The sequence below is a fragment of the Microcebus murinus genome, chromosome X (assembly GCF_040939455.1).
Source record: "Microcebus murinus isolate Inina chromosome X, M.murinus_Inina_mat1.0, whole genome shotgun sequence".
NCBI lineage: Eukaryota > Metazoa > Chordata > Mammalia > Primates > Cheirogaleidae > Microcebus > Microcebus murinus.
The window spans coordinates 87,425,120-87,450,520 of NC_134136.1; the positions used below are offsets into that span (position 1 = coordinate 87,425,120).

The window sequence follows — 25,401 nt, forward strand, 5'->3', positions numbered from 1 at the left end:
TGGTATTCTTAAGCAATAGAGATGCCTCTCCTTAGAGCCAAGGCTCCCCAAAGTACTTGTGAAATGTACTAATCCCTACAGTTTACATGTTGAAGTGGTGGTGAAATTATCAAAGCTGTGGTCAGAAAATAAGAACATTCTGTGAGTCTCTCACTGCTGTAAAAAGAGTCAGCTCTTGGAGGTCACTATGTTTCCAGTTAAATTAAACACTAAGAAATCTTTTCTGTTTTGTGTAAATTATTCTGGCAGGGTAATTAGTTCTAAAATTAGTTCTTTCTATATCATCTTCAAGAGGGGAAAAAACCTTTGTGGATCCTTGAACCTCAAAGCAAATGTTTTTCTATTATAGCAAATCATTAAGATATTTGATTTGTTGAGCATGTCTCCTCGTTCTCTCAAAACATGAGGTAGGGAAGCTGATCTCATGGTTTAGATACCATGGGTTTAAAAGCTCAACTATGGTTTTTCCTTAACTAGGCGTTCTTTGTAATCACTGCTTGCTGTAACAACTGGTCATGATCAAATTATGCCCTAGAAGGATATTTTACTCGCTGTCACTTTTCCCGCAGTCAACTTCTATGATTTTTTAAAAGAGCTATAAGCACATGTTTCAAAGGGGTGGTCCTGCTGCTGCCTTTTCACAAGATAGGAGCTAGTCTGTCCCTCCAGGCTCCTGAATTTGCATCTCATTGTACAGTCCTTAAATGGAAAACAATACTTTTAAGTTAGTCTAGATAGATACTGTATTTGCAGAGACAGAAGTTTCCAAATATAAGGGCAGGAAAAATGGCTTTTGGCAAACCATTTCTTTAAGCTACATTTCATTACTGGAGTGTAAAGAAAAGCAAGTAGATAGGAGAACAAAAAGATAAAAATCGCTGATCCCAAATTAATACCCTGGATTCTTAACTGAAGAAAATTAAACCCCAAATTATGGGAGTTTCTTCGTTACTTGTTTTAAAGCTAAAGCTTGTAGTTCAAGTTGAAAAGGTAGAGTTAGACAATGGTGTTGACATATGGTATGATTTTTGACCTATGTAAGAGGCTAATTCTACCTACTTTCCTTTGATAGATATTGTTTTATAATGAACGAGTAAGAATGGAATCAAATATCCTTAAATTATAGACTTCAAGTCTTGGGAACTCCTAAAAATCTCTGCCAGTTGCTCCCATGGAAACAGCTCTCTCTGATTAAGTAGCTGAATAGATAGATGATTCAATTAAATGGTAACTATTAGACTTCTCATCCTTTCCTTTTTTGTTCATTGGTTTTGATTGTTCTTCGAGCCATTTGAAAAAATTCTATATGATATGGAAACACTACATAAATGTGCTATCATTTAATTTTAATGTATTCCATTCAATTTCTCAAATATTTATTGAGCAGTAGGTATATGTAGGGGACTGTGCTAGACACCAAAGAAAGTAAATAGAAAAATAGTTTCTTCCTTATCAGTTGTCTGCAATGGCAGATGATGTTGCCATTACGTATACCAGTGGTTTCTAATCCCAATCCATCTCTAGCCTGCTCCCCTCCACCCACCCACGCCGATTCTTCCTTGCCCCGTTTTGTCAGGTGCTCACCCTCCATGCAGTCAGCAGTCATACATCCTGGGGTAAGTCGTCACCTCACCCTAGAAAGGAATCTTACTTCAAGCCAATTCTGGTGACTTTTTTCTGCTTGCCAGTATTGATTTGGGCCACTGGCAGGTGTTGCAATTCTAGGCCATGAGAAGGAAGGACAGTCTACCAGAAGCAGCAGTGAAAATGCTTCTCTGTTCTCAAAGACACTTGCTAAAGAGTCACTGCTCTTCTCTGTCTTTTGATGCTGCAGTAGAAGCAGTGATACGAGGGCTGCTGTAGCCATTTTGTGACAATGAGGGTAGCCAAAGAACAAGGTGTCCCACTGATGATGGCAGAGAGAAAAGATGGAAAGCCACTGAATTAATGAGCCCAGGAAACAGCCTGCCTCTGAACTTGTTGTAAAGTAAAATACTAAATTTATTATTTAAGCCACTTTTGGTTGAGTTTCCATAATTTGGAGCAAAAGCATCTTAACAGTGGATAATATGAAACTCTGTTGTGGGGCTTGTTCTTCGACCTCTATCTCCACCAAACATGTCATTTAATGCCAGGTATCCTTAAGAAAAGACATCCATAGAGGTTTTGAATTTGTGTGCATTGGGTGGGATCTAAGATAGGAAGGGTAAAAGGAGGAAGATCAGATTACAAAGAACAGTAAGTCTGTAAATAAGTTCAGTCTTTACAGATAAATATTGCTAACTTCTCAGTCATCAAGCCAGATAGTAATAATCAAACTAATAATCAACCCATATTAGAGACTGACTTATTATTAAAGTCAACCCATTTTTTAAAAATTTATTTATTTATTTTTTCCCAAATTCTGTGGGTACAAATATTGTTAGTGTTACATATCTTGCCCTTGCCCCCCTCCCCACCCCGCTCTGCCAGAGCTTCAAGCGTGTCCAGTCTTCAAGTGATGCGTCCTGCACCCACCATGAAAGTGTGTACCCTTCCCCTTCTCCCCACTTCCACCTGTTCACCTCCCATTAACAACCATTTTTTTTTTAGACATTTTGGTTACAGTGTGTTTCTTTGCCTCTCCCTATTAAAGTCAATCCATTTAATGCATAATTTTTATACCTATAGACTGCATGGTGGCCTGAGTTGTTTAAACAACTCATAAAAATATTAACTTTTCTTTCTTGTTTAATGCCACCAAGGGAACTTATTATCCCCCTTTCAAAAAGTATTTGGTCACAAGTACAGTCTATAGGTGTACTATATTTTTTCTTTTATACAGTATTTTTATCGTACCTTTTCTATGTTTAGATAGGTTTAGATACACAAATCTTACCTTTGTGTTCCAATTGCCTACAATATTCCATGCAGTCACATGCTGTACAGGTTGCAGCCTAAGAACAGCAGGCTATCCCATATAGCATAGGTGTGGAGTAGGCTGTACCATCTACGTTTGTGTAAGTACACTCTATGATGTTTTGCACAATGATGAAATCACATAATGATTTGTTTCTTGGAACGTATCCCCATTGTTAAGCAATGTATGACTGTAATATAAGCACTAAAACATCTGACAGTTACAAAGGTCTAATCATTAAAAAGCACCCAATTATTACACAATAAATTTAAAATAATGAAGAATTTGAAATGAATAGGATTGTATCACTGATCAACTGTGTGGATAAAACTATAAATTACTACATGAAATTAATATTAACCTATTAAATCAGGGGTTGGCAAGCTTTTTTCTGTAAAGGTCTTGTTAGTAAATATTTTCAGCTTTGTAGGCCATAAGGTCTCTGCTGAACCTACTCAATTGTAGCACTAAAGCTGTCATAGACAATACAGAAAGGAATGGACATGGCTAGGTTTTAGTAAAACTTTATTTATAAAAATAGGCAATGGGCTGGATTTGGCCCATGGGCTGTAGATTGCCCACTCCTACCTTAAGTGAAGACCTTTTACTCTTCCAGAGCTACCCATTTGTAAACCTTTTGTAAACACCTACTAATCATCGGATTTATAAATAATCTCAAGGGCTTGATTTTAAATGATCTAAAAAGCCTGATTGGCTAAAAAAATACTCAGTATTTAATTTCAATTCATACTTATTTGCTTTTATTTTGCCCATGGGTAAACTAAGGGAAAAAAACCTCAAAAATATAAGCTCCTGTTCATATTTTAAGGATGAGACATTCTTTATAATTATCAAGTTTATTTTGGGTCATGATCCCAACAGAGATAATAGTGTAGTCTTTAAATCTTTGAAAGGTGCCAGAATATTTCAGAAACTGCAATGACAAAAGTTTTGTTCAAGATGCCAAAGCCTTGTGCAATAGTGGTTACTGCTCCAACAAAGATATATAAATATGTATAAATGTGACCAGTAGAGACAAGACCTTGGATAGAAAACCATATTGTCTAAGAACATAAAGGAAGTCATTTGTGAATACCAAGGCACAAAGCACAAAGCTTAAAGAATCATGCACCTGCTTGGCACCAGCATGGAATCATACAGTGGCAGTAGACACTTGAGCACTTTCCATGGTAAAAGCCTTGGAATGCTAAAGAGAGAGCACTCAAGAAGAAAATTACAAAAGAACATACAGGAAAATGTCTCTGTCATTCTTGGCTTTACCAGAGTAGGTAAATGAGGCACCTTCTCTTTAAGGGTCACCAAAGGTAACTTACATAACATCCACTGCTCTATCTTTTAATATAATTAGTGCATTTGTGTTTTGTCTATCTACTGACTAGAAACTCCTTCAGGATATGAACTACTTTTGACATGGTCTTGTATCCTATATTGCAGCTAGAACTTAAAGCCCCACACATCTATCTCCTCCAGGCTGTATATCCAGCTTGGTATTGAGAGAGAGAGAGAGAGAGAGAGAGAGAGAGAGAGAGAGAGAGAGAGAGAGAGAGAGAGAGAGAGAGAGAGAGAGAGAGAGAGAGAGAGAAAGTGGGGCAGTGTAGGAAGTCTTCTGAGTGCTACTCTCACAGTTTGGTTCTAGATAGGGAAAGCACTAGATACTCAGGGTACAGTTCTAGCCTTAGGTGCATTTCCACAGCCCTATGGAGACAGAATGCCCCATCCACCTTACCATGGCCCTTAGAACCACAGTAAAGAACAACTAAAAGTTTTCCATACTGATATTTTTGTTGTTTTCTTCTCTATTGCCTGTTCTTCGTCCCATCTATCTCCCCAAATTGTGTAATTGACCTGTGGCTCATTACCTATTAATGAACCAAGAAAATTTAGTGGATTATAAAAAGCATATTTAAGAAAAGGAAGTAGAATCAAACAGAAGAGGACATAAGACAATATAATAGAGAATATAAAAAGTGTATCTATGATAAAGATAAACTGTTTGGTTGATGCGTTTCCTGGGCTGAGATGTAAAATGCATTTCTCACTACAGATTGTGGATAAATTGTTTGCAACCTGCTGTTCTAAGACAAATTTAAGTCTGTGGTGCATCCTCACAACAGGCTGCAAACAAAATGGATTTCTTCTTCTATGTGCAATAGTATAAATGGCTTTGATAGAGAGATCAGTAGGTAACAATGGGCCTTGGGGGTTTTATTTTATTTTATTTCCAACAAAAGAGTAGTTTCTGTGGTTAAGATTACTCTGGTGACTTTAGGTGTGGTGGGCAGAATAGGGGAGAAGTCCCCAGTTAAGGAAGGTAGATAGGGGTCTATGGCTATAACTAAGATGAGATACGATGATGGAGTCCCCTAGGGTTGAGGGCAAATGCAGGACAAAGTGATGTGATGATGATAATGATGATGATGGTGATGGATAACTTTTATGGAGAGTATATACGATGTCAGGAGATGTCTTAAGCTCATTATGGTTTTTACTTCATTTAAAGCTCACATTAACCCTATGAGACCATCAATCAAAGTCAGAAACTGAACATGGGGTTAAGCAGTAGGAAAGTGTTGAGGTTGCTTCAAAATCATTACTGGAGATACTAGGGAAAATGAGAGAAAGGTAACTGATGGTCTTTAGACAGAGAAGAGTGAAAGAAGGAGCTTAATTTTAAACAAGAACATTCATGCATGCACTCATTTACTTCTCAAACATTTGCTGAGGGTGACTGGTGTTCTGGGCAGTATACCTGATGTTTCAGATTCAAAGACAAATAAGACATAGCCCTACCTGACAGGAAATCACAATCCTCTGTAAGAGAGTCACAGAAAAAGTGATAGTGGACACACAAAACGTACGATTAGCTCTACAGCTCACACAAGACCTCTGTCGCCGGCCTCTAAGCCCAGTGGTCTAATTATTCCTCATTATTCCTATACCATTCCTATTTGGTAGTGTTTGCTTTCTATGGGCATTTCTACCTACAGTGGAGTTTAAGGACTCTACCCCAGGTTCCAATTTCATTTTTACTTACACAAAAGGCTTTGATGGACAGTTCTAGCCCACCAACTCTTCAACTGGGCATTGCCAGCAAGGATAACATAAAAATAGGACACTTACGTTTTCTATCTAAGGTTGTTACATAAACATCCAAGCTCAATTTCCTTGCCCACCAGGTTACTCTTATTATATAAATCATCACTTAAATCATAAACTGAAGACAGCTGCAGTGCTGGAATACCAAGAATATAATTTTCTTTATTTCATTGAGTTGTTTACTTGGGTTTTACATTGCCTAAGTGCTAATGGTTAGGGATCGCTTTATAAAGAAGCCATATAATTGAGCAATTTTGAGGCATTGGGGTGCTCTTCTATGAGAATATTGTCTACATTTTCTTAAACCATCAGCTATTCCTCATTCTACGATGCTGTTTTCAAAATACATAAACAAGCTTTTCTCAATTGGGCTATCAGAAATTAAATGAAGCAATAGGGGAAAACAGCTCTCAAGAAAACATGAATATGCATTTCTCAACTTTAAATCTTTCTTTACAATATAATGAGGTTAAGCCATATTGCCTATATTAACCTGCTATACTGAATGTGGCAGAAATCAGGTTTTTTTTTTTTTTTCATTTTAACTTAGACCAGGTATCAGCAAAGTTTTCCTGTAAAGGGCCAGATAGTAAACTTTGAGATGTTGTGTCACAGCTACTCAGCTCTGATGTGGAGTGAAAGCCTCCATAGATGATATGTAAATGAGCATGGTTGTGTTTTCATAAGACTTTATTTACAAAAAACAAATGATAATCAGGGTTTATCCCATGGGCCAGTTGCTCACCCCTGTCTTTGACCATTTGTATTAAAATGTTACCAACATAATATTGATTGGGCCTAACACACCACCTGACATATATAAAGTACTCTTTTGATGTGTTTTGAATAAGTGAAATGTTACTATAGACTATTGGGGTTTGTTTCATTTCTTGACCATTTTCTGCATTTGTTTCTTGATTCTGTTACTAAGGATTGGCCATTTATAGACTATATAGTCTGATCCAAGAGCCTATGCCAAGAGTAGCCATTTGAACAGTCAGAAATAGTCCATGGTTTCCTCTATGGGGTAATCTTAGGCTCACAGGGAAAACTACTGATTCCTGATTTCTTCCACTAAAGATTTCTCTAGGTTCTATATAGTATCTTCAAAAGTCTCTTTATGGCCGGGCACGGTGGCTCACGCCTGTAATCCTAGCACTCTGGGAGGCCGAGGTGGGCGGATTGCTTGAGGTCAGGAGTTCGAAACCAGCCTGAGCAAGAGCGAGACCCTGTCTCTACTATAAATAGGAATAAATTAATTGGCCAAGTAATACATACAGAAAAAATTAGCCGGGCATGGTGGCACATGCCTGTAGTCCCAGCTACTCGGGAGGCTGAGGCAGGAGGATTGCTTGAGTCCAGGAGTTTGAGGTTGCTGTGAGCTAGGCTGACACCACGGCACTCACTCTAGCCAGGGCAACAGAGTGAGACTCTGTCTCAAAAAAAAAAAAAAAAAAGTCTCTTTATGAAATATCTTAAGTTTAGAAGGGGTTAAAAATTAAGCTCATCAACCATCTTATAAGGTTTATGTAAATCTTATTAGTTATCCAATGTCTGCATCTCCTGGCTAAATGATTATAGAAGAGGGAGGAGCCACAAGATGCAAGAAGCCTGAGTCCCTAAGTAACTGCATGAAGTCTGCCCTCCCCACCTCCACGGCCAACCTGCATTGGATGGTGCTTCAGTAAGAAAGATGCCTTTATAGTGTTAAGGCACTGAGTGTTTAGCCTACCCCAACTAATACAAGTATGTGTCTGTGAGATACATTCTTAGTAGAGTTGTTGGGCCATTTAAAACTCAGATAGATGTTGCCAAATTGCCTTGCACATTGTTGCAACAATTTATACTCCTACGAACAGTATAGGAGAGTGCCTGTTTTCCCATAAAGTGTATCATCCAATTTTTGGAGCCATGCCAGTTGGATAGAGAAAAATAATCTCTTTAGTGTTTAGCTTGCATTTTTTAAATGAATGTGAAGGTAAGCATCTTTTCAAATATTGATACACCATTTGTATTTCTTTTCCTGTAAGCTGCCTGTAATTCATCTGTATTTTAGGTTGTTTTTCTTTTTATAATAATTTGTAACAAAGCTTTATATAGTAGAGAAGTTAACCTTTAGTTTGTCAAATGTGCTATAAATTTTTATTTATTTGTCACACAGATGATTCTATGTGTTTTTGTGCAGTGATATTTGTCCTTCTCTTTCTTTATGTTTTCTGGGTAATACTTCCCCATATAAAAATATAAGCATCCAGATACATTTTCTTCTGGCACATTTATAGTTTCATTTTTTATCTTTAAATCTTTCTTCCATATCAATTTATTTTGATGTAAGGAGCAAGGTCAAAATCCAGTTTTTTCTTACCAACATTTGTCTCACTATTTAAATGTGATGATAATCCTTCCTTTATCCCCTAACAAGAACTACCATATTTACCACATAATAAATTCTCATACATATTTTAGCTCACTGGCGAACTCTTATTGTCTCCCATTGATCTGCCTATCTATTGTGAAGCAGTATTATACTATTTTAATTGCTTTAGTTTTATATCATATTTTAATAAATGGACTGGGATGATCTCCATTAGACTTCGTGATCATATTTCCCCTGACTACCTTCACATAATTATTTACCCAGATGATGCTTAGATTAATTTAGTGAAATGACCAAAAAAAAATTCTGTTGGTACTTTTCTTAGAATTACATTCAACTTATAGATAATTAATGACATAATTGACATCTTTATATTATTGATTTTATGTCTTTTATATTTATTTCTGACTTTCTGTCTTGTTCAATTTAGACCCCACGGTCTGGGATTATGATCATTTCCTTGGATACTGTATTAGTTTTCTACTGCTGCTGTAATGAATGACCACAAACTTAGTGACTTAAACAACTCAAATTTATCATATTACAGTTCTGGAGATTAGGAGTCTGAAATGAGTCTTACTGGGCTAAAATCAAAGTGTCAGCAGGGCTCTGTTCCTTTCTGGAGGCTCTAGGGGAGAATTTGTTCCTTTGACTTTTCCAGCTTCTAGAGGCCTCCTGAATTCCTTGGCTCGTGGCTCCTTCCTTCATCTTCAAAGCCAGTAACTTTGTATCTCTCTGACCATACTTCCATAGCTACACCTCTCCCTGGTTACAGCTGGGGACGTTTTTGCATTTTTAAGTACCCACATGATTAGCTTGGGCCCACCCAGACAATCCAGGAAACCCCCCTATCTCAGGGACCTTAAGTGATCATTTTGCAAAATTCCTTTTGGTATGTGAGGTAACATAGTCACAGGTTCCAGAGATGAGGATGTGGTCACCTTTGGTGGTCCATTATTCTGCCTACCACAGATATACTCTCAACTGCCATGTCCATCTTTACCTTTCTTGAATTCAACTAGAAAATCCAAATCCTAAAGAGAGGAGATTTAGATTAAGCAGGGCTTGGGAACTGAAAGTACAAAATGGTATGTTTTACTTTAATGGTGTTTAGCTTCCAGGATGTTTATTTTGCATTTTAAATTTCCAGCTACTAACCTCTAACAGACCTTTTGGGCTGCCCTGCAATCCTGCAACATTGCTGGTCCCCTAGCTCCCTTCTCTTCCATCCTTCCCCTCTCTTTCCTCAAACCTCCAGGATCTTTACCCTATCCTCCCTCCTAGTGGATGAAATTGCTTCCTGTCTTGCTGGAAGTGGAGAAGCAATCTGGAGTAAAATTCTACATGTTTTCCCTCCATCTGCTAACTGACTTGCATCTGTGTACATATAACTGATGCCCACCTATTATTCTAGCTTGAGAGAAGCTCAAATTCTCCACTTGTACTCTGGATCCCAGACCTGTGGTCCACTTTAGGAAATCACTCCAGTACCCAATCTCCTCACCAACCCTCAATTCTTCCTCCCTATGGTGAACCCCAGCAACTGATGACTACCGTGTTTCCCGCAAAATAAGACAGGGTCTTATATTTATATTTCCTCAAGAAGACACCCTAGGGCTTAATTTCAGGGGATGTGTCATTTTCCCCTCAAAGCCTCAGCTTGCAGCATGCACAGGATGGCCGGGACCTGACAGGGGGAGCCGACCTTGTTGGTGGGGCTGCCTGCACCTTTCCGGTCACCTCTGGGATAGTAGCTGTCACCCTGGGGCAGATGAGAAGGGCTGCTGATCTTGTTTCCCGCTCTGCGACAAAATGCATGGGTTGTGCAGATGCGCTGCGTAGCCACGCCCATCACTAGGTCTTATTTTCAGGGAAGGGCTTCTATTGCGCAAATGCTCAGAAATCCTGCTAGGGTTTATTTTATGGGTAGGTCTTATTTTCGGGGAAACACAGTATGTTATATTATCATTTATCCGAGCCCAGAAAGCACCAGTCTCACCGAAGGAATGGGTTCTCCAAATAGGTACCCATAAATAAATCTCTACGATCATCCTAAAGTGGAAAAGGATAGAAATGTGAGCTTGAATATGTTTCCATTTTCATTATACTCACTATCTTAGTAGGCTTAATATCATTTCTTCAGGTTTAGATCCTGGCTGCTGTATTTATTTTCCTGCAAAAATTATTCGTGTAGTGAATCTAATTCTGTTTAAACCTCCACTTGAAGGTTTGCATGGGACCAAGTGGCCACACTCAGACCAAAGCTACTGTCATAGCACTCACCACTGGCCACACACCCAAAGATCTCAGCAAATATTTGATGTCTGTAATCTTATGTTCAATAGCTTCAGAAGCCTTGAGCAAAGTCTGGTTTTTTCCACACAGCCACACAATTCCTTTTCTCCTCCATAAGTGAGAAAATTTTCTGTAAATCATTAGTTCCAATTTTTATAAAAAAAAATCAAAACAACAGCTGAAGCTCAGCAATGTCTTCAAACATTTTGATAACATGAATCTTTCCCTGGATATGTTGGGAACCACACAGTCTCAGAAATAAGCAATGGAGACAGAGCCTCTAGCAGACAAGTTTTATAGAATTGTCTGTTTGGTAAATGTTATTTATTTAGTGGACTTTTTAAAAAGCAAGGACAAAGAGAAACATCAAATTAACTAGATTTAAAAACAAAGCCACAAAGAATATCTGATAAGCATTCAATCCAGGTTTCAAAAACTTATCATAGTCATCATTCCCTTTGCTACAAATACTGTTGTTGGCCAACAACATGTCTATTATTTTTTTTAAGGAATGAAAATGTTTGTGCTCATTAAAGGCAGACAGGACTCTTGGGCCCCATGTGGGCCACCATGTGAGTGAAGCTGGAGGGGAGGGCAGGCCTCATCTCCATCCTACAGCCAAACCAAGACTCAGTGAGGGCCTGTCCTAAGGAGAGGAACCACGTGGCCTGACAGTCACAATACTCATTTTCCACAATTGCCCAAGTGATTTTCTGCTTACCTTAGCTGAGGGTCTCTACGTGTGAAATTAACATGAAAAAATATAATAGGGGTGGGGATTTCCTCTTGGGAGGAACTGGCTGTGGTTGTGGGAGCGAGCAGAGTGTGACAAGAAAGCCAGAGGAGCAAGGCACACATCAGTGACATGTGTGTGTCTCACCAGCCCCCTGGCCTCACCTACCTCCCTTCTGAATGCTGTCATGACCTCCCATGGAGGCTCAGATTCCAGCTTAAAGACAAGACATGGTCCTAAGATTTACCATCCAAAGAAAAACTCTGTGGTCAGTGTTTTTATGCTACTCTTTCTAGTCAAAAAACTGAGCCTCCTATTGCAGAGGAGAATGAATTGCTCAAGCTTGCATGTGTGGGGAGTGATGAGACGAGTTCTCAAATTCTGGTCATTAGACCCTAAACTAGCACTTTTTCCATTAGCCATAGCTGAGCCAAGAAGATAGCATCACTGGCACCATAGGTGACAGGAGGTGAGTGTGTGTCTGTGTGTATGATAAAGTCGTTCCGCCTCAGCACTTGGACACCAGAAGCCTGATGTCTCTTGGTGAGGGGGCTGCCCCATGCACCGTAGGGTGTGTAGCAGCACACCTAGCCTCTACCCACTAGATGCTAGGAGCATTTGTCCCCCAAGCTGTGACAACCAAAAGTGTAGCCACACATTGCCAGATGTCCCATGAGGATGGGGAGCAAAATAATCCCTGGCTGAGAACTATATATCTATGTGTTTATGTGTATATGCACACATGTGTGTCTATGTGTGTATCATGTGTGTGTACATATATGAACTCTTTTATGAATAAATATTCATGAAGCTTCCTCTCAACTTCCCCTCAAAAGAAAACAACGTAGAAGAGAAGTTCTGCAGATCTAAAACCCTCCAAGGCAATCTTCTAGCTTCTAGAAGCTTACTATCCCTCTTCTGCTTTCCTTTAAAGTTTCAGGCACACTGGCCATTGCTGCTTTTTATGGTAGATTTATTCTATTTGTATAATGTCATAGTTTTTCATTCTGCCTCAAATTAGCTTTCTGCTACACATTAATACAAATTATAAAGTGTCTTTAAAGACTAGCAGTCTTCAACTTTTTTGGCACCAGGGACCAGTTTTCACGGAAGACAATTTTTCCATGGATGGGGGGCTGGGACGGGGAGGTGGAGCTCAGGTGGTGATGCATGGCCCAGTTCCTAACAGGCCACGGACAGGTACTGGGCTGTGGCCCAGGGCTTGGTGACCATAGTTATAGAGCACAGTATAACATTCAGAGACAGACTTTTATGGATCAAAGGAATTCAGGTACATGCTTCTCATCTTTATCAGAATCAGGATCTGTGTAAAAACACCACCAATCAGCCGTGGGCCGGCTCCAGTGCAACACAGAGCACACCAGCTGAAAACCTAGATACAAATGAGGTAACTTAGGAAAAATCCCTGATTCTGAGTCTCATAAGGTCAAATGACAAGTTTTATAGATCGCGAAGGCTTCTTTTCAAATGGTTATTTTGTAAACAAATTGAGGTAGACACAGCTTTTCTTCTGACCCTTTAAGTTCAACTTTCTGAAAGTTCTTTTTAATTCATTTTTCTAAAGCCAGGTAGACTGTTGAGATATACAGGGCTCTCCTTTTTAATGCCCCAAGTTGACCTCCCTTTAAATAAACATATCAGTTGACATGCAAATTGTCCTGCTTGAACACATCTTTTAAAAGTGACACTAATGCCAGCCAATGACCAAGAAGCTGTAGTTTCCTTCCTGTGTGAATGTGAGGTGTGAGAAGAGCCCAGAGCTTGTGGCTCTGGCAGAGCCCACGTTTGACTGGCAGCATTCCTCGGCAGACAGGCAGACAGGGACTTACCTTTGGGAATGGTGATCTGACAGCTCAGGTCACAGTCCTGCTGCAACTGATAAAAAGCCACTTCCTGCAGCCGAGCCCTCTCCAGCTCTGAGAGGCTCTGGATGGGGACCGACCTCAGCCGCACGCTGCGGCCAGACATGCTGTTCCAGGTGAAGTCACCCTGCAGGCCAAGGGAAAAACATGAAGAGTTACACAGGTCGCCTACCTCTCACAAACATCCTCTTTCTCAGTCAGTAATAGAGCCAAGCAAACTTCACCTTTGTGTTTCAAAATTGGCTCTCAATTCCCTAAACGAGATCCTCTCTTAGTGTACCGTGGATTTTCTCAGTCAGTCGCAAAAGTCAAAACCTCGAGTATCTGCTGGATCATGTGATTTCATCTCATGATGCATACATAGGCCAAAAAAAAAAAAAAAACATGTGGAAAGAAACTGCAAGGGTCCTACTTCCTCCCTTTTATGGGAACACATGGGAACCTTTTATTTTTGTATCTCAGTAACAGGAAAAATGTGATGCTAATTGCCACCGTGCATACTGGATCTGCAGGGTGGATGTGTACTGAGCGCCTGTCATGTGTCAGCGACTGTGTCAAGGGCTTTTATTAAAAAATGACAATAACTGTACATATTTATGTGATCCATAGTGATGTTTCCATATATATAATGTATGATGATCAGATCGAGGTAATTGGGATATCTATCATCTCAAACATTTATCATTTCTTTGTGTTGGGAACATTTACTATCCTCCTAGCTATTTGAGACTATACCATATATTATTGTGAACTATAGTCCAGGGTTTTTTAGTTAATCCCTCCAACAACCTTATGAGGTGTTAACATTTTTGACCTATCTTATGTAATATTTAATAATATTATATAATAATAATAATATGATTATAATATATAACATATAAGAGAGCCCATACTTGTATTATTATAATATATTCTTATGATATATTATATTATTATCATAGTAATATATAGTATATATAAATGTAATAATATAATATAGATGATAAAACTGAGGCTTAGGGAGGTTAAGTAATTTTCCCCAAATCATAAAGCTTGTAAGATTTGGAACCAGGACTCAAGCTAAGAATGTAGTGCTTTAAACTCTATGCTAAAATTGTAACCACTGAGTTTCTATTTATAGTACTCTCATGAGCTATTTTGAACACCATGTGTACAGAGAGATGATCAATAAAGAATATGTGTACAGTATTTATAGATATTTGGTGCTAAAATACTCCATATCAAGGAGCCAAATCAAAGATTCCCATAATCCTAAGAGTGCATTTATGTACACTCAAGCATACCCCACTGGTCGGATGGCTCCACCCTCAATGCAGACAGTGAGGAAGTGATGGCCTAAGAAACAGTACTTCCCAGTCCTCTGAAACCCAGGGTCTCCTTACTAAAGAGGACTTCTTATGAATCACAGATACTAGCCATGGTGCAACAGATTTGAAGAGACAGCTATTGTTACCGCAACAATCAAGAAAAAAATAGTTCCAGAGTCCAGGGGGAAGAGGTGCTGGCCCAGACAGGCACTGCCAGGGACTTATTGCAATGGGTGGAACACTTATGGAATCCCATTAAGACTTAATCATCTTAAATAAGTCACTTAAAGAAGGAAGACAGAAAAAAATGTCTCCAGCAACCACTAAGATACTTCATTCCACATTGGTGGCAAATTCCTGCCTAGAATGTTCATTCCAAACAGTGAATGGCGTTACATAAATTCTGTGATATAGTCTCCTCTTTATCTAGGATTTCATTCATTCGTTTAACAAAAATGGAAATACTATACACTGGTAGGGGCAGAATGAACAAGGTCAGTAAAAGGTATATTGTTAACTAATGACAACTTCTAGGGAGGAAAAAAGAGCAGGGAGGGGAAGTCAAGGAGAGGGATTTGCAGTTTTAGGCAAAGTGGCCGGGAAAGACCTCGTGGACAAGGTAGCATTTGAGCAAGAGCTAAAGGAAGGGAGGGCTTTTGGTTTATCTTGACACATATGAATTTACGTCTCGAGAAGCCTGGGAAGAGTTCAGGGAAGATGCTGCAGGAAGGGATGTGGGGAGAGGAGCGAGTGGGCAAATCTAGTCAAAGTCGGTAGGCTGCAATCACATTTGGTGAACGAAGAAAATCCTTCCAGGGCTGGTCTATTGGGAATTTTTTTTTCTTTTTCTGGTATAAATAGAATAAGCACAAGTTTAAACTGTTAGGAGTTGGGAACTCGGGCCTTGGGTACACCTCACACACACCCTCTAAGCTTAGGGAACCACAAGGTACACTATTGGTAAATTGCTTCCCCCCGCCCCAGATTGAAAGTCTCAGGTGAGTTTATAACTTTTTGATATGAGGCTTAGGTACTAAAGAGAGCTGATGGCTAAAGGGAATGCTTGTACACTGTTGATGGAAATGTAAATTAGTACAGCATACATGGAAATGAGTGTGGAGATTCCTCAAAGAACTAAAAATAGACCTACCATTTGATCCAGCAATCTCACTACTAGGTATCTACCCAAAGTAAAAAAAATCATTTTATTAAAAAGACACCTGCATCCATATATTCATTGCAGCATAATTCACAATTGCAAAGATCCATATATGAACCAACCTAAGTGTCCACCAATGGATGAATGGACACAGAAAATGTGGTATGTAAATACAATGGATTACTACTCAGCCATCAAAAAGAAGGAATTAATGTCTTTTGCAGCAACTTGGATGGAACTGGAAGTAAACCAGGAAGAAAAAACCAAATACTGCACGTTCTCACTTATAAGTGGGAGCTAAGCAATGGGTATGCATGGTCATATAGAGTAACTTAATAGACATTGGAGATTCAGAAGGAGGGTGGGAAGGAGGTGTGGGGTGAAAAATTACCTATAGGGCTTAGTGTACACTATTCAGGTGACAGGTATATTAAAAGCCTAGACTCCCCCACAATTAAATTCACTAGTGTAACAAAAATACACTTGTACCCCCTAAATCTATTTGAATTTAAAAAATAGAATTACATATCTATTCTTTAAAAGCATTTAAAAACATGACCTCCAATGGTCTTAATTATCTATAGCAGGGGTTTGACAACATTTTCTGTAAAGGGCCAAATGGTAAATATTTCAGGCTTCATAAGCCATGTGATTTCTGTCACAACTACTCAACAGTGTCTTTGTGGCATGAAAGTAGCCACAGATAATTTATAAATAAATGAGTGTGGCCATATTCCAATAAAACTTTATTTACAAAAACAGGTGGCAGGCTGGGTCTGGCTGGTGTGCTGTAGTTTGCCAACCTCTGAACTATAGCTTAGGACTGAAATAAACCAATTCCTAGAAGGAACATTTTGTTCTTATTTCCTATGTCCTCCTGGTTAATTCAAACAATATTTAATGAGCACCTATTTCATGCTAAGCACTGAAATAGGCTTGGAATTAAGATGACAACACAGTCCTTGTTCTCAAAGAGTACAAAGCCTGGAGGGGCAGGACTTTGCCATTTTTCTGGGGGATCAAGGAAGGCTTTATAGAGAAAGTAGTGTTTCAGTAGAGACTTGCAAGTTGAGTAAGAGGGGTAAGCATCTGCCGAGGAGAAATGCAACTTGAGAGAAAACAGTGGGTGCCAAGGCAAATGAGTTCGAGAGAACAGGCTTGTTCAGGAAATTACAAGGCTGGAAGGAGGGAAACAGCAGGAAGTGAAGCCAAGCAGAAGTCAGGGCCAGACCCTGTAGGGCTTCTCTGTTGGCAATGCAAGGTAGATTAGATTTTTCTCCATAGGTGATGGCTAGTCATTCAGGAACCATGAGTAAGAGAGGAACACAAGCAGATTTGCACATGGGGAAGATAACTGGAAACACATTTCTTAAGGAATTGAAGGAGAGAGCAAATCAAAGATGCAGAGATGAGAAAAGACTCTGGGCTAGGTATGATGCTGATTCCAATTTGAACAGACATAGGGGACAGCACTACATAGATGCCTGGTGACAAACCAAATGCAATGGAGGACAGAGAAGGAGTAATGTAGGATGCTTCTTGGGTTTCTAGCTTGAGTTAACTGGGCAGATAGTAACAGTAATCTCCAAGATGGGGAACAGCAGACGGAGAGAAGGAAGATGTTCCATCATTTTCACCATGTTCTATCTTGAACAAATAGAATTAAAACACATTCCTAAGTCTGGCAAAACAGAACCTGGCCAGTTTACATTTTTTCTTGAGCCTTCATTTTGTTCTCTCAATTAAAACAGTCCAACACAATCAAGTAATATATGTTTCTTTTCTCAAACTGTTCACAAATGACTACACTTAGCATAATAAAAAGTGAAGTGCAATGCTTTAGGTTTCTTTCAGTCCATCATATATTGCAGCCTGTGATTTTTAACTTTTTAGATTTTTAAACTTCTTGGGTGTATTTGGGATTATTAGCCCAAAGAGAGACCATATGGGGTTATTTTGTTGTGGCAGTCCAAGCTAAGACAACATTCATATTTTCTAATGTTCCCTGACTGATTCTCACATGCAGCCAAGGTTCAGAACCACTGAGCTCAAGGGTTTGCTATGATGCAGGTTAGAGTCTGTACCCCCATCATTCACTTTGATTGTAATAAGTCTGCTCTGTAGTAAGTCTAGAAAATTCAAGAAGTGCTCCATCACCAAAGAAAGATGCAGATCTACCACAGGGACAAAGCTATTTCTATGACAGTGATAATAGTGAAGATGTTACTTTTTGAAACAAAACTTGAGCTTACAAGACACCTGGGAGGAAGCATGATGCTGCTTTCTTTTCAAATGGAGTGATACCATAATCCTTATTTATTTTTCACTCAACAACAACAACAACAAAATTGACTCAAACATTGACACTCTTAGAAGCTAAAGCCCATACTCTTAGCCTCTTCAATATCCAAGCTTGAGAGATGCCCCTCAGCCTGCATTTTGTTCTGCAGGGGTAAAGAGAAGTACAGAATGGAGTTATTAGAAGGTATGATTGACAGAATAATATCTCCCCCAAACATGTCCACACCCAAATCCCAGAAACCTGTGCATATGTTATTTTCCATGGTAAAAGGGACTTTGCAGAGGTGATTAAATTCAGGTTCTTGAGATAGGGATACTAGCCTGAACTGTCCAGGTGGGCCCAATGTCATCACAAGGGTCCTACCAAGCATGAGGCACAGGTGTGGCTCAGTCAGAGAAGGCGATGTGATGATGGAAGCAGAGGTGGGGAGAGAGGGAGATTTGAAAGTGCCAGGCTGCTGGCTTTAAAGATGGAGATAGGAGCCAAGAACCGCAGGCAGCTTCTAGTAGCAGAAAAGGCAAGGAACAAATTTTCTCCTAGTGCATCCAGAAGGAATGCGGCCCTTGATTTTAGCCCAGTGAGGCCTATATCAGACATCTGACCTCCAGAACTGTAAAGTATTCAATTTGTATTGTTTTAAGTGTGTGGTGATTTGTTACAGCAGCAATAGGAAACTGATCCAGGAGTAGGAAAGAGCATTAGAAACGGAGGTTGCTGGGGTGAAGGGGCCTGAGTTCAGATGAGGGCATGCTCCCAGACACTTCAAAAAGTAGATCTTGACTTCCCATCAGATTCTTCTCTCCCTTCCACCTGATACTAAGGTGCTGCTTCATACTACAGGTACCAAAACCGATTTGAGCCGGAGAGGTCCCAAGACTGGAATTCTGAAAGCACTTTTCCCATAACATAGAATTAGAGAGAATTATATATAGTAAATAGTTTAGGCCTTGTGGGTCTTATGGTCTCTGCCACAACTACTCAATTCTGCCATTGTAGCACACAACAGCCATAGACCCTGTGTAAACAAAAGTTCCAATAAAACTCTATTTATGAACATGAAAATTCAAAAGTCATATAATTTTGCTTGTACAAAATATTATTCTTCTTTAGAATTTTTTAAAACCATTTAGAAATGTAAATATCATTCTTAACTTGCAGGTCATACAAACAGGCAGCAGGCTGGATTTGGCCCACTAGCTATAGTTTGCCGACATATTTACACAGCATCTACCACCACGTGCTAGGGACCCGGTCTTAGGAGCCTGCACCAGAAGCTATTAACATATTTATCAGCTAGATTTAGGAGGGCAAGAAGCTTGTCTGGCTTATTCACCTTGGTGCTCCCAGTATCCAAGGCAGTACCCGGCATTTAATTGCCACTGAATGAATATTTGTCAATCTAGGGTCTAAGGAATCAGGCACATCATGAGCTAAAACAAAATTGGAAACTTAACCAAACCATGCAATATTGTGTATATGTGGGAAGAGGTATTCTGGATTTGAATAAGCTGCTATGAAAGAGTCTTTTGAAACAGAGCCTGTTGATGAGTCAAAAAAAAAACACCAGCACACTGGGGAGAAAGTAAATGTGATGATATGTGATCTGCGGAAGCGTCAACCCATCAAATCCACCCTCACCCGTCAGACATCATAGGAGCAGTATGACATGAACACAAAGGTCAATGTGACCCTGTGACTCTCAGGACATGTACCACAAAGTAAAAAACAAGCACCCAGGAGGCACACCAAAGCCCCCCAGCACAGCCTAGAATATGCTTCATGCTGTTTCTAAACTCTCAAATATGCATTCCAGGCCAGGATTTTTCTTTGGTGACTGTTTATCTCATACATGGAGGACTCATTTTAAGGCTCTCTGAGTCTGGTCTTTAGAGTGGTCATCATAGGATATTTTTGTAAGGATTGAAAATAGATGATTTCAAAATTGTTTCAATTTTATAAATATAGGTGAAATTGAAACTGGCCCAATGTCTCTGGATAGACTAAAAGCCTTGACAGTTGTAAAGATATACTTTTATTCCGGGGTACCACTATGTGATTATAAAGGGTAGCAATATGATAAAAAGGATATAGCTATATGTCCACTAAGGTGTTGATCTGTTAATACCAATTTGCTGGTGAGTACATGTGGTGCTTGTTTTTCCATTCTTGAGATACTTCGCTTAGTAGAATGGGTTCCAGCTCTATCCAAGAATATACAAGAGGTGCTATATCACCATTGTTTCTTAAAGCTGAGTAGTACTCTATGACATATACCACATGTTATTAATCCACTCATGAATTGATGGGCACTTGGGTTGTTTCCACAGCTTTGCAATTGTGAATTGTGCTGCTATAAACATTTGAGTGCAGGTGTCTCTTTTGTAGAGTGTCATTTGATCTTTTGGGTAGATGGGTATATACAAACACAACGAGTAAGATGTGCAAAGTTTGGGGGATGGACACGCTCGAAGCTCTGACTTGAGAGAGGAGGGGGCACGGGCAGTATACGTAACCTTAACACTTGTACCTCCATAATACACTGAAATAAAAAAAAATTAAAAAAAGGATATAGCACAGTGGTTCTTGGGGGGTAATGTTGCCCTCTGGGGCATTTAGTGATATGTGGAGACATTTTTGGTATTATAACTGGGGAGGGGTGCTACTGACATTTGGGAGGTGGAGGCCAGGGATGCTGCTCAACATCCCACAATGCATACGACAGTCCCCACAATAAAGAACTATCTGGACCAAAATATCAACAGTGCAGAGGTTGTGAAACCCTGGCATAACATAAATTAGGTCTACTGTTAGAGCCTGATTACATAGAATCTCCTTAAAATGATAGTACCAGCAAATATTAACAATTCATACATTTTATCGTTAAAGGCCTAAGCTACGTATTATTATGCATATTATATATACTATGTATATTATACATGTATATTTCTGTATATTATGTACATAAACAGAATCATAGGACTTATTTTAAGTCCTATTAATATTTAAGCATTAAGAAGCACAAACACCACAAACTTATTTAAAAGAAGCAAACAAAAAATGTCCCAATACAATAGAACAGGCGTCCTCAAACTACGGCCAGCGGGCCACATGCGGCCACATGCGGGCCGCCTAGCACATTTATTCCGTTCTCTGGGTGTTTTTGCCACTGCTGCCTGTCCTGCTTAGCAGCCCACTCATCCCGGGCCCACAGTGCGCATGTGTGGAATGTGCGCCACACTCTCCAACGGCCCTCCAATGGTCTGAGGGACAGTGAACTGGCCCCCTGTTTAAAAGTTTGAGGACCCCTGCAATAGAATCTTGATTAAGTGGAAAACAATTCACTAAAAGTGTTGACTAAGATGTCCTTCCCACCAGAAGTATATGTCTGTACATTTAGAAAAAAGAAGCAAAAGACAGACTAAAAACCCAACTATCTAATAATATCTATGATTTATTCAGAAAGGTCATTCTTTTGTGCTAAATTGTATCTTTACAAATAGACTTGATTTTCCCAGGAAGTAAAATTGATTGAAATAATTTTGGTTTTGGTCTACACCACATTGTTTTCTTTTGCCCTTGGGGCAAGTCTCTAATTGCAGCATCTCTTTAACCACATCCAACTGTAAAAACTCCCCAGGGCCAAGCAAGGGGTGATGCAGGGCCATTCAAAATGTGGTTTGTGAATTTAGGGCATCAGAATCACCTGGGCAGATGACCGTTGTTAAACATGCAGGTTCTGGGCTCTAGGATAGATTTAGGGAATTAGAGTCACAAGGGATAGGCCCCAAGTACCCCCATCTTATGTAAACCAGCATCCTCAAGTGAGTCTTATTTTTGCACAATAAAGGTTGAGACCCAATGGTGTGGTGGGGAGAACTTTGGTAAGATTCAAATCATCTCTGATCTTCAGTTTTCTCATCAATAAGATGGAGCAAAGAACAAAAGCTTACCTCTCAGTTTGTAGGGATTGTATCAGACAAGACAATGCAAATGATTTTCTTATAGAGGGCTTATTAGCTTTCAGCAAGCTCTGAATAAGTAGAAATTTAAATTATAATTAATATTAACCATCACCACTCTAAATTTGCATCCCCATGTTAAGCCTGGCAGTTCTAGTGACATCAAAAGCTCTTAAGAAATGTGTTGAATTCATGAATAAATGGTTTCACTATCACTTTATGTATATGATGCTTTTTTTTTTTTTAAGGTGTCAGCTGGATTGTGGTTCTCTATGGGTGCGAGGCAGAAAAAAGACCAGATAGGTAGGATAGGGCCTGGAAAATGGCATGCCATTTAGATAAGTCATGCCAGAGGCTAAATCTCCTCTAATTGTTTTCTAATGTGGCCAAGTGTCATTTATTAATAATTAGTAGAGCCAAAATGCCCAGGTAAATCACAATGTGTTGCTGAAACGTGGCATAAGTTTAAATACCAGGCCTACAACCAACATTTCTGAAAAGGGTTGCCTAGTTCTTTAGAACTCCAAAATAAACACATCTCCAATGACAAGGAACTCCCTTCTTCATGAGTTTCCGGGGAAAGCCCAGGTATTTGTATAGCTGTCACATGCCTGGTTGAATTCTTAAAAGAGGTTTACTCCTTTACAAACGCAGCAGGATAACATGTGTTAATTCTTCCTTTCTTGATTCTTCAGCCACTCCTCAACAGATCTGTCTTTAAGAAGATTGAACACTTCTACCACATTGCTTACAATTTTTATATTTTACTTATCTATTTTGGTCTTTTTTATGAGCAGGAATTTTAGGAAATTCTGGACAGTTGGTAGGGATAGTAGTCCATTTTTACCTTTTGCCTTGGCATATTGGCTATTTATTGCAATATTTTCCAGTAGCATGATGGAAAACCCAGCCTCACCCATTCAACAAATAGTTAATAAGCACCTAGTACAGGCCAGACACTCTTCTAGGTCCTTGGGATTCATTAGTGAACAAAACAAGGAGCTCTGCCCTCATGGAACTTCCGAGGAAAACAGATAAGAAACACACCCAATAAATGAGCAAATTACACAGCAAGTTTTACACAGTGCTAAGCACTAGAGAAGAAGGTGGCCACAAGGTGAGGGGAATCCGAGTGCTGGGCAGCTGCCAGGGCAGCATTACTGAGAACATGATATTTGAGCCAATCCTTAAGGAGGTGAGAGAATGAGCCAGGCAGGTTTTGGGAGCTGAGCAGCCCAGGCAGAGACTGCTTGACATAAGGGTGGCACTGGGGTGGTGGCTAAAAGCAAAGGGCTGGCAAGCTGGGCTGCCTGGGTTTGAGTCCCAGTTCTGCCGCTTACCAGCCATGTGGACCTTTAGCAAGCTACTTACATTCCCCTTGCCTCAGCTTACATTCACTTTCCTCATCTGTGAAATGGGGATGATGGTAAGGATTTTGCTGATACAAGCAGACTAGCCGGGGATCAGCAAACTGCTGCCTGTGACTCAAATCCTGCCCACTGTTTGTTTTCGTACATCAAGTTTTATTGGCGCACAGCCACAGTCACTCATTCATTCAGGTGTTGTCCATGGCAGAGTTGAGTAGCTGCAAGAGAGACTGCCTAGTTTGCAAAGCTAAAGATATTTATTATCTGACCCTTTACACAAAAAGTTTACTGACTCCTGGACTAGACTAAACGTAAAGGCACATCTATGATTAGGATCTGCCTTTTGGACCAAACTTTCCCTCCTATCCTAAAATTTTGTTTCTCTGGGAAACATCCCAAGGAGCCTATAAAGAAATCACACAACAGAGCAATAATTTAGGATATTGGGAAGTATGTAATTGCTAGGGTGAAAAGAAGTGGTTATCTGCAAATGGCCTGTTCATTTGGATTATTGATAAACCAAAGAAGTAGAAATGAACATTGTCAAACCCAGTGCTGTGCTAACACCATCTTATAAAACAAAACAAACAAACAAACAAAAATGTCACCTACATCTTGTTCCCAGTGGAAAGAACGTCTCCAATGGTTAGCATAGAGGGGACACAATCACATACTGGCAGTCCCCAAGGGAAAAAATGTCAGAACAAAAGGCCAATTTCATTTCTGTTTATCCCCAGTTGAATTGTGCACTTTTCTACTGGCCACCAATGTAATTCTTAGTTTTAAACTTCACTCAAATCTTGGATGAGAAGGAGGTAAAGCAGCCTGCACAGATCCTAGAGTTGCAGAAAATGGAAACACTTGCAAGAATTAGAAAATTCTCAAAGCTCAGAGTTTTACTTGTCTTTCTCTAATTAAATTTAGTTCACTGAAATTAGAACAGACCTCCAGAGATAGATTAGACCTTGAAAATACTGCTCACATTTATAGATGATCCACTCTGCTAGTTTCTCTCAGCCCTTTATTTGTGTTATCTCATCTAATTATTACAACAAACCTAAGGATTATGTTACCATCATGATCCTCATATTTCAGATGAAGAAACTGAGGCACAGAGCTTAGGGAACTTGCCAAGATCACATACGAAGTAAGTGGTAGAGTTGGGATTTGAAGTCAGGCTTCAGGTTCTAGAATTTAGACTCATAACCGCCACATGGACCGCATCACTTCTCATGATAAACCAATCCAAATCCCTAAGTTCACAAATGATCAAAGCAACTGCGACTCCTACAGTAGCAGAATGAGATCTGGGACATGAGGGTCATGTTCTGCCTCTTTCCACCACAAAGCCTTTTCATTACAAGACACATCCTTGTAATAAGGTAAGCCAGACATTGTTTAAAAATCCAGAAGCTTAAGATTGTATTTATTATTAGCCTTATCTAATATCTGAGTTGTTCTCCAAAGCCCATATTTATCACAGCCACAGCAATTAAAATGTTGCACCCGCGTTTAAGAAGTCAAGAGGGAAAGGTAAGCCACTTTACACTTTCAGACCTCAAAACAGCCTGTGCCCAGATCTTTTGCAGAAATCAGCCCAATTGTACTGTTGCTATTCTATTTAATCACAACACACTCCTTGCTTGAGTTTGCTCATTTCAAGCTGCTCCAACATCGTTAATCTAAAAACAAGGTTCTCATAAATCTCTATTGACACAGTTTTTAGCTGTCACATATCTCAGACACTGATCAATCCAGTTTTCTTCCTAAATCACAAGATACATGTGAAAGAATCACAGAATTTTATCACAATCATCTTCTAAAAAAGAAGTATAAGTATAGATATTTGTGTTGCTTACCCATGAATTATAATCAGCCACGTCTTTGCTGTCCGCTCTAATCTCACTGAACTAAGCTTGCAGTAGGAACTTGCGTCTGTTTAAAAACAATTATTTTTTTGGTGAAAAACGCATCCTGAAATGGCAGATTGTATCGAGTGTCTG

General features: G+C 39.5%; 1 protein-coding gene across 4 annotated transcripts in view; it reads right to left on the reverse strand.

Annotated features, from left to right (window-relative positions):
- ARHGAP6 (Rho GTPase activating protein 6) overlaps nt 1-25,401 on the reverse strand; it is a 474,180-nt gene that overhangs the window by 69,072 nt on the left and 379,707 nt on the right. For 3 of the 4 annotated variants that reach the window (XM_012784832.3, XM_012784833.3, XM_012784836.3), the window contains exon 2: nt 13,272-13,431. In XM_012784832.3, the coding sequence (XP_012640286.1) occupies nt 13,272-13,431 (160 nt within the window). Of the gene's footprint in view, nt 1-13,271; nt 13,432-25,257; nt 25,334-25,401 lie in introns of all 4 variants that reach the window. The other variant, XM_020284889.2, reaches the window with a different exon arrangement.